This window comes from Cibotium barometz, chromosome 12 (assembly GCF_041138505.1).
Source record: "Cibotium barometz isolate CiBa-2024 chromosome 12, ASM4113850v1, whole genome shotgun sequence".
Classification (NCBI taxonomy): domain Eukaryota; kingdom Viridiplantae; phylum Streptophyta; class Polypodiopsida; order Cyatheales; family Cibotiaceae; genus Cibotium; species Cibotium barometz.
The window spans coordinates 55,947,444-55,957,359 of NC_141057.1; the positions used below are offsets into that span (position 1 = coordinate 55,947,444).

Genomic DNA, 9,916 nt, shown 5'->3' on the forward strand with positions numbered 1-9,916 from the left:
AAGCTCATCCTCAGTCTCATCCTCACTGGCATGGTGCTCCTGCACCTCATCCTCTTGTTGCTCTTCTTGTTGACTCATCTCCCACTCGGTGAAGGAATCTGCCTTCTTGGTCACGCTCTTGCAAAGCATTCGCAAGTTCGCGCGGTGATGAAGACAAGGTCATTGGCATGCTTTACCCGGAGTCGGCGGTTCCTCTTCCTAGAGGCAATGTGGTTGTAGGTACTCGAAAGTTGCTCCAAGCAAGAGGAGCTGACGTCCTGGCTAAGTATGCGGATGGCAAGCTGCTGTAGCTCCGGTCCATCTGAACCAAAGTCCTCCCACCATAGAGCAGCACCAACTTTGGAGCGGTCAACCTGTGCATCATGACAGCCATAGGAGCCATGAAATGACGTGTACATCACTCCCGATTGCTCTCTTGCTTGTTGCCTTCTTGGAATTTTGGGTCCACCACATAAGCTGCTACATGCAGTGGAGAGTAGTAAGAATTCCACCTTCCTAGACACAAGGCATGGATCTCCTCGTATCTGTCTTCGTCAGGCACGAAGTCTTTCAGCTTCTCTATCATGCGATCCATGGCCTCGTAAACCTTGCCTATGCATGGTTGCATAGCATCTACAATCCTCAATAGGTGGACTATGGGCCTCACCATAGCATCTGTGGTCTTCACACGCTCCCACCAAGAGGCGTCATCCGCCCGTAGCCTATACTCTTGGCCAGTGTTTGTATGGGACTCTTGCTTGTGGCGACAAACTCATCTCGCTAAGGAAAAGTCCCCTCAAAGCATCGCTACAATCCTTCAACTGGCCCAACATGAGAAACTTGTAGAAAAATCGGGTGTCGAAATATTTGAGGAGAGAGAGACAGGACCTCTTGTTGAACTCATGCCGAAGTCTTTGGTGGTTGAGAACAAAGGAGACCATGGTTTTGGCCTCCTCAATGAGCGGGTTGATCCATGGTAATGCCCCGATGTCCTTGAGGAGGCTGTTTAGGCAATGAGCCATACAAAAGGACATCGTGACATGTCCATACATACCTTGGAGAATAGCTCCTGCCGCCCTATTGGAAGGCTCCCCATCCGCAAATTAAAGCCCACTACATGCTCGGGGCCAACGATCTCCATATGGTGGTAGCCCACTCCGCCGCAAGCACATCCGCGCTCTTCCCAGTGCCGGATGCATCATGAGATGAGATGAAGTACATCTCTCCGCGGGAATATGCAACCATGCCGTGAATACTCCTCTTGCGGGTGTCACTCCATCCATCCACAATGAGGGAGACTCCATTCCTCTCCCATTGCCGCTTTGTGTTGTCGGCCGCTTGCTCTACAATGCGCTTCTCCTTCTCGAGCAATGTAGTGCGCAAGCTATCGGATGAGGGGGGCATATAGGTTGAGCCATACTCCCCAATCTTCTTAACCATGACCTTGAAGTATTCCGACCTATTCAAGAAAGTAATTTACTAATAATGAGAAGGGGACTAGGATGATGAAAACATGAATGATAAATTGGCAATGATCGATTGCACTTACCTAGCCGCTTGAAAGGCAATGTGGTCGTGGAAAAAGAAGCGGGCCACCGCCATATCCACCTCCTCCTTCAACTTGGGGTTCCAATTCTCCCCAAGTGTAGATTGTCGTCGTCGGCCACGTAATGGTTGAGAGGCTGTGGAGATGGAGGGTGCCGGCATCGTGGATGGAGTAACATTCCGACTTGTGTGAAGGTGATGATGTGCATGATCCCGATCCACCACATGACTCCATTGTAGAGGCTTGAGTTCCTCTCCCCATCGCGGGATCCACGGCCACTCGTGGTGTCCTTCTTGTTGCTTCGACCGCCTCGTAGTAGACACTAAGCTTGTCAAGAAGTTCCCGTCTCTTCTCGGGCGTGACATTCGTACAAAACCTCACCTCATGCCCACTCTCATGCAAGAGGTGGGCTTGCACTTTGTCGGCGCCACACCCGTTCGCCCCGGTACGGGCAAAGCTTGCATACCCATGGTCGAGAACCACCGCCTCCATGAGCGGATGGGGTGTAGTTAACCTCCTCCCACCATGTCCATCCCGTTGTCCTTCTCTACGGGAAGCCCCGGCACGTGAGGAGGATGCCATGGTTGAAGATGGCTTGACTCTTGAGCCTTGAGGAATGAGAGAGAGAGAGAGAGAGAGAGAGAGAGAGAGAGAGAGAGAGGCCTAGAGACTCAAGACTCAAGAGGCTTGAGGGAGAGAGAGAGAGAGAGAGAGAGAGAGAGAATCTAGATAGTAGGGCGGCGGCCCGCGGGCCTTGTGTGAGAGGCTTGGAACTTGGAAGTTGGAAGCTAGAAGAAGCTTGAAAGCTTGAAAGTTGTGTATGCTTGTAGCCTTGTAGAGGCTTGTTCTTATATAGATAGGCCAGAGAGAGAGGCAAGCCTCAAGGGCAAGAGAGAGAGGCAAGCCTCAAGGGCAAGAGAGAGAGAGAGAGGGCCAAGCCTCAAAGGCTCAAGGGCCAAGGCCCAAGCAAGCGGCGATTGCAACAACGACTGGAAATGACGACTGCAAACGGCTATAAACGGCAAGCACAACGATAGAAAAACGCGCAAACGGCTCCCTGTCGTCCCCTCACAGAACCGTCCCCCACCGGTGTCCCCGTTCTTGAGGCGTCCCCATCCCCATCCCCGTCCCCGTCCCCGTCCCCCCTGTGAGTGACGCTTTTTAGGGGATGTCCGTCCGTCCCCTGTCATTCCCATCCCGTTTCGGTGTCCCTCCGTTCCAAGCACTCGTCCCTTCCGTCCCCTGACTATGGCACCAAGTATAATGTAGCAAGTGCATTCCATGCCTATTTTGAAGTCTTACATGATCGAATATGAGGAATATTGCTTTGCTTCTTCACAGAAAGTGCAAGCAATGCATGTGCCTGTGTATCTCTTCCATCCCATCTCGTTTGAGCAACAATGGGAGGTACTGGTGGTGCATGTGGAGGTGCCACATCTGTATCATATTCTACTTCTGTATACCTGCAGCACCTAGTTGCACTGGTAGTTGTGAAACAAGACGAGTTTCACTACCACTGAACCACATTCCAAAGGCCTTTAGCAACCAATATATGTCTCATCATATAGGACCACAATGGGTAGTTAGTCCCATCAAGTTTGTCCTCAGCAAACAACATGTTGAATACATCACTACTGCCAGCCATGACTATCTAACCAAATACAAAATCTGTCAATACACTACAAGTACTCAGTATTCACTGAAAGTATTCACTGAATGCAACCCCGGATGGTTGCCAACTGATTGAATCATCTCAAAGTGTATGAAAAATAACACAGAGTAGAGAATGAAGTGTTACTAGTGAAAGTATGATGGTTGATGTTTTTGAAGACACTGTAGATACCGCTGCACACCAAATCTTTGCCGTCGTTGTACAGCCCAAAGACCCAAAATTGTGCAGAACCAATCCAAAATGACCTCTCTCCATAGAACGTTCCAGAATGGGTAGTTAGTCCCATCAAGTTTGTCCTCAACAGACAACACGTTGAATATATCACTATTGCCAGTCCATGACTATCTACCAAATGCAAAATCTTCCAACACACTGCAAGTACTGAATGCAACCCTTGGATGGCTGCCAACTGACTGAATCACTTACAAAGTGTATGAAAAATAACACAGAGTAGAGAATAGAGTGTTACTAGCAAAAGTATGATGGTCGATGTTGTTGAAGGCACTGTAGATGCTACTGCACACCAAATCTTTACCGCGCTGCACAGCCCAAACACCCAAAATCGTGCAGAACCAATATAAATGACACCTCTCCAGATCATTCCAGAAACCTTGTGATGCCAAAATGCACTTGATTCATGCCACGGACCTCAAGAACGCTGTATACAAAACTGTATACTTTGTATACAACGTATACAACACACTGCAGTATATACCTTCTTCTCCTATATAGGGTATCTCAATCAGAGACAGAAAAACATGGAAGAGGCAAACTACTAGATCATGTAAGATTCCTCCCTAGCTCCTAAAGATGTGCCAGCTCCTAAAGATGTGTCCCCGTTAGATAAATTTTTGTTAGAAGATTTTCCTGGAGGAATCGCCTATGCTTTCTAGGCGAGGAAAGTTTTTCCAAGTTTGGTTTTGGAAGAGCCACCACCGGACTAGTCCCTTGCTCGGACATTCATGGACGAGGCCCCGAGTGGGAAGCTCTGCGCCCTGCGTGTGAGGTTGCTACTTCCGCTGCTAGCACTCCAGAGTTCGATGCACAGAGAGGGTAGGGGTCTCACAGCTGGTATGAGAGCTTTGTTGAAAAGCTTAAGGACCAAAGACGATTTTTATTAGAAATGTATGTCGTGGATCCATAGTAGAACGAATTACTTTGTTTAAAGGAATTATTTTTTAACTTCTTAAGTCTTAGAATCTTGGAGCGAAGTCGAATAGAAAATTTAACGATATGTTATTTTGGCAAAATCATGAACTATGCGCATCATGGTAGACAGCCAGATCCTTACGTGGATGAGGATGAGCTTGACCTTGATGTTCGTAAAGCTCTACACAGATCTCAGCCAGGTCCCTTCAAGGGTAAAGGGGAACACTTATGTGAGGCCATAGAAAAGTGGATCGAAGCTATGGAGGAGTACTTTGATGTCACAGGTCAACGATAAAAGTAAGGTGGCTCTTGCCAGGCTGAAGATCATAGACACAGCCAGAGTAGCGTGGAGGAACCACTTCAAGTCAAACTGCTTGGATCAGAACACCCAAACGTGGGATGATCTCAAGACCTACCTCAGAAAGAGATTTTGTCATCCAGGCTTCTCGGAAACAAAGATGAATGAGTTTCTTGAGCTAACCCAGGGGAGTCGAACTACGGAGGAATATCACCAAGCATTCGCTCTCCTCCTTAAATACTCGCCAACACTGGATGAAGAACAACTAATGGGCCAGGTTCATTCAAGGAATGAACGAACCCTTGGATACCTTGGTGAAGAATGGTAAGCCAGTTTCTAGGCCGAAGCAGTGCAAATGGCGAAGGATTTCACCAAGGCCTTTGTTGTCAAGGTCCCCCTCGAAGCTAGCACCCTCGTCTTTCAAAAGATTCCAAACCCCTAGAAGTGCTTCCAACTTTCAGCCTCCTAAGAGATAGCAAGGTCCTAATTAAACCCAAGATACGAGAAGTTTTAGAATAGAAGGAAGGCCCTTTCCTCAAAACACATGCTCTGGAACTCCGGCTCTTTCCATGATGCAGAAGGAAGAGCTTAGAAGTGAGAACATATGTTTTGGCTTTCAAGGTTTTGGGCACCAGCTCAAGGACTGCCCAACTCCTTCTATGTCAATGGGCCAGGGAAGCCAAGGTCCTAAAGTGCCGAGACTGACCCCTTCGTATCAGTCTAATCAAGGTCCCTCTCGCCAAAGTTAAGGCAACCCTAGAAGAATGCCAGCTCAGCCTGCAACCTCAGTGTAGAGTAGTCTCAAGTCTCCCTCCGCGAGAATTGGGGAAGCCAGAAAGAGAGTTCCACCCCAGACAACAGCAACCAGAGCCGCCACAATAGCTGATGTAGTGGAGGAAGAAAGAGGACAGATTCATGCCGCCATTGAACATCGAGGGCAGAATCGTCAGTTCTCAATCATTCATACTCCAACAGAGTACAAGGGTAAGCACTTTAAGCTTTTGATTGATTCAGGCAGTACACATTCTTTTATTTCCCTAGGATGTTTACGTAAGTTAGTCCTAGATCAGAAAGTAGAGAAATCTATGCAAGTAGAATTAGCCAGTGGGAAGATTCTTTTCACACGCCATGAGACAGAGAATACTTGGATGAATTTGTTCTTGTCTTCTTTGATGACATTCTGATATACTCTAAGAATGCAGCAGATCATGAAGGTCATGTGCGTAAAGTCTTAAAGATCTTAAGAGAGCAAAAACTCTTTGCAAAGAAGAGCAAGTGTACTTTTTCTGCTGACCATGTCGAGTACTTAGGTTTCATAGTGTCTAAAGATGGAATTTCTCCTGACCCCAAGCAATCGTAGATTTGGCCAGGGCCCAAGACACTGAAAGAAGTTAGAGGATTCTTAGGATTAACTGGGTGGTATCGAATCTTTATACCTAGGTATGCTCACATAGCATCTCCTTTGACGACCAACCTTCTCAAGAAGAGTATCGTATTTCAGTGGACCACTATGTGTCAGAGTGCTTTTGATAAGCTGAAGATAGCCTTAGTAACCAACCCTGTTCTTAAATTACCAGATTTTTTCATATCCTTTGAAGTAGTAACAGATGCCAGTGGCTTTACCTTAGTAGGTGTACTCATGCAGGAAGGTCATGCAATAGCCTATGAATCTATAAAGCTCAGGATGCATGAGAAAAATTATGATATCCCATGACTTGGAGTTACTCTCAGTAGTTTATGCTCTAAAGCTGTGGAGACATTATCTCTTGGAACAGAGATTCACCTTGATGACAGATTATCAAAGTCTAAAGTACATGCGTCAAAGAAGGTGGATGGAGACCTTGCAGGAATTTGATTTTGAGATTAAGTACCGGCCAGGGAAGGAAAATGTGGTAGCATATGCGCTCGGTAGAAAAGCCTATGCACTTAGTAGAAAAGCCTCCTTGCTTGCAATAACATTAGTGTCAAATCCGTTGGTCAGTGAAGCAAGAGAGAAGATTATGTAGGATAATTTCTTTGCCCCTATTGCTACCCTACTTATGTAGGAAAATTCCTGAGGAGATGAGTCGAGTTCATGGGTACAGATTGGACGATGGATGCATGTATTATCTTTCTTATTCCTTCCGGAGGAAGAACAAAGACCATTGAACATCACTCAACATCAAAAGACATCAACACAGCTTGCCAATTCTCCCCACACAAAGATCTTCAATGCGATCACGAGGACGCAATCAGCATCAGGAAGGGGGGAATGTTAACCCATTCCTAGGGTTAACAAGAGCTACTACCATTATCTTATATTAAGGAGTCAAGGTAGATACACCAAAAGGTCATACATTCAAGATATGAAGCAATGGTGTCCAAATCTACAACTTGGACGGGCGCCCATAATGGTCCGATGGAATACTTATGGTGATTCTCGCTTCAAGAGCCTGTGGTAGTAAGTCAAGATGAAGTCCCAAGTGATATATATGAGAGTAGTCATTGTAATAGAATTTGGCCTCTTATGAGCCTAAAGTGTTTGGTCGGCCATAATTTAAGTGAGTGTAAACACTTATGGCCATGTATATAAGTGAATATATCTCATAATATAAAAAACTCTTCCATTGTGCAATAGAGTCTTGCTCTTAGTAATCTTGATAACCTCTCTCTAATCCATGCTAGTGAGTGTGTGTGAGTGAAGTGAGGTAAGAGAAGAGGGACGAGTACATGTAGTGCAATGCGGCGGTGTGACAACGCTCAAGAGGCGTGCTGGAATTGCTTCTTAAGGAGTTGTGGAGCTTGGAGACCTCAAGGGTTACGAGCTCGGCCATTGGAAAGATTCTCATGAAAGTTGCGGTTCATCATGTAATCTTCTTGTTGGATGTGTTTCAAAGGGGGTTTGGGTGAGCCTATAATAGTCCCAAACTCTCAAGTTTACGTCCCAACAGAGAGACTTGAAAAATGACCCAAAACTCTTCGCGTTTTTTATTCTCTAAACTAACGCATATGTACCCTTCTTCAACACTCCCCATTTCATAAAATAATGAAAACAACCAAATAACACACATCTCCAACGGGTGTATTACAACCAACATGCACACATACTTTTTCAGCACCTTTTTGACAAATTTCCATGATCAACATCTTGGAAACTAGAGATTGAAACATGCATTTTGGTGATTAGGAGAGGAAAAGAAATGCCCTAAGACTCTCTCTCTCTCTCTCTCTCTCTCTCTCACACACACACACACACACACATTGTCTCCCTCCCCCCCCCCCTTCTCACACTCTCACTCTCACTCTCTAGAAACAGAGAACGTCTCAAAACCATGAACCATAATACTACACAAAGTTATCAAATACTAATAGGATCTACTTCACCAGTGCATTATTTCCAGCCGACTTCTGATCAGCATATGGGAAGGCTTATCCATCATGCCTGTAAAAGTATAGTTGAGCCCTTCAATGATTTGTCATCATACAAGCACCAAAAATCAGCCCCGTTATTCTAAGGTGCTAGCAGCCGTCTTCTCTTCGTTCAGCCAGAATGAAGTGGCTTTCCCTGTCTTGGAAACAGTGGAAAGAACATCCTCCGGCTTTACATTCCCTGTAACAGTGACCTTTTGCGCAGTCAAGTCTATGTCATACGTCTCTACACCTGTAAGCGGAAAACACATGTTCCTTACTAACATCATATAATATTATATATATATATATATATATGCAGAAAATACTGCAGCATTTTAAGTACAAAGTTAAAGATCCTTAATAACAACCTTTTCCATTTAGAAAAATATAGACCATTATTATTATCCCTTCACGATGACGTAGAAAAAGAGCAAGCTAACCCCTAATTTCTTGAAAGCATTACCATCCATTTTTCCAAGGACTCTCTTGACGGCTCCAACGCAACCTTGGCAGCTCATTGCCACTTTCAGTTCCACAGTCTGCTCGCCAACAACAAGCAGCTAATATTGATTCCCAAGCGACAAAACATATGACTATCTATAAGCATACGCATCCATGGCTATAATAAACATGCCTATATGATGACAACCACCCCCCACACACACACAAACATAACATGAATACATATCCAAATGCATACATACATTTGCATAAACATGATGAACTCTTACGAAAAACAACATTTTTTTTATTAAAAAAAATTATTTTAAAAAAAAAGGGTTCATAAATACTGAAAATGCATACAAGCTTGCGATTACTGATAGATGTCGAATAGGGTTTTCGCGGATGATCAATGGCAAGATCTAAAGAGAAAAAAAAAAGGGGAGGAAAGGAAGATGATTCGATGGACGATGGAATTAAGAGGTACACAGTCAAACAAACAAACAAAAAAACATCTCGAGAGGGAAGCAGCAGGATAGAATGCAGAAGAGGACCTGGCTGGGGGTCGCCATATTCGCTCTCTCTTTACAGCTTCTTTCTTTCTTTACAGCTGGGATGATGAAGAGGACGAAGAAGATGATGATGAATAAATGAATGAATGAATATATATATATATATATATATATATATATATACATGTATGTGCAGCCGATATGTGTGCAAAATGTTTTTTTTATAAAGATATATATCATGTTTCTTCCTTCCCTCTTTTTTTATTCCTACGCCATCCCCCACAACACAATAATACGTTTTCTTTTGATCAATCATCCATGGAATAGTTGAACAAAAATCACATTTATGTCATATGTCCCCCACATATGTAATTCCTAGCTTGATATTTTTTAAATTCCTAGAGTAATAAGAGCCTACCTTTCCTCGAACCTCCCAAGTGTTTCTCGAATTTCCAAAATCTTGCCACGTGGCATTTTTTGTGACACTCTTCTTTTATATAATATATATAGAGATGACCAATAATCAACGAGACTAAGTTCACACGAAGACGGTGTTGATGACAATCGTTCTTTGTTTACTAAAGTTTTCAATATATTTTTCCAACTCGTGTTTAGTATGAGTGGTCTCGACCACATTCTTCCAGCCTCGCCTAGTTGGGTGCTAATTTCTTGATGTTGGGTGTGCAATACGAGTGGCATGTTTGTCCCATGATTCATCTCTAGTTTTTTTTAAACTACATACACACATATACATATAGAAAAGAGAACAAGTACATGGATTTGAAGTTGTACCACCCCACACTCCTTGGATCCTCTTCTTAAGGAAAAGCATATGGCTTTCTCATCCCTAAATGTTGTATTAGTCATAAAGTTTTAAGCAAATATAGATGAAATCAATGCAGCTTATCGACGGCGAGTGTTGCATGGAG

At 44.3% G+C, this 9,916-nt stretch overlaps 1 protein-coding gene across 4 annotated transcripts; it reads right to left on the reverse strand.

The window, feature by feature from the left end:
• Nucleotides 1–7,950: 7,950 nt before the first annotated feature.
• Nucleotides 7,951–9,145, reverse strand: LOC147633613 (copper transport protein ATX1-like). Of its 4 annotated transcripts, XM_086805880.1 has the most exons (4): nt 9,030–9,047; nt 8,839–8,897; nt 8,498–8,573; nt 7,951–8,284 (listed from the first exon to the last, which is right to left on the reverse strand). In XM_086805880.1, exons 3-4 carry the CDS (start codon nt 8,550–8,552, stop codon nt 8,130–8,132), a joined length of 210 nt encoding a protein of 69 aa, XP_086662006.1. In that variant the 5' UTR covers nt 8,553–8,573; nt 8,839–8,897; nt 9,030–9,047; the 3' UTR covers nt 7,951–8,129. The 4 variants fall into 4 exon arrangements, with proteins under 4 accessions (XP_086662006.1, XP_086662005.1, XP_086662004.1 ...); XM_086805879.1 differs by lacking the exon at nt 8,839–8,897 and having other exon boundaries at nt 7,951–8,233; nt 9,030–9,145; XM_086805878.1 differs by lacking the exon at nt 8,839–8,897 and having other exon boundaries at nt 9,030–9,137.
• Nucleotides 9,146–9,916: the final 771 nt, after the last annotated feature.

Excerpts from the sequence above, each read along its gene's own strand:
- LOC147633613 (XM_086805878.1), bottom strand. Across the intron at positions 8,285-8,497 it reads AGTCCTTGGAAAAATGGATG|GTGTAGAGACGTATGACATA; the intron begins GTAATGCTTTCA and ends TTCCGCTTACAG.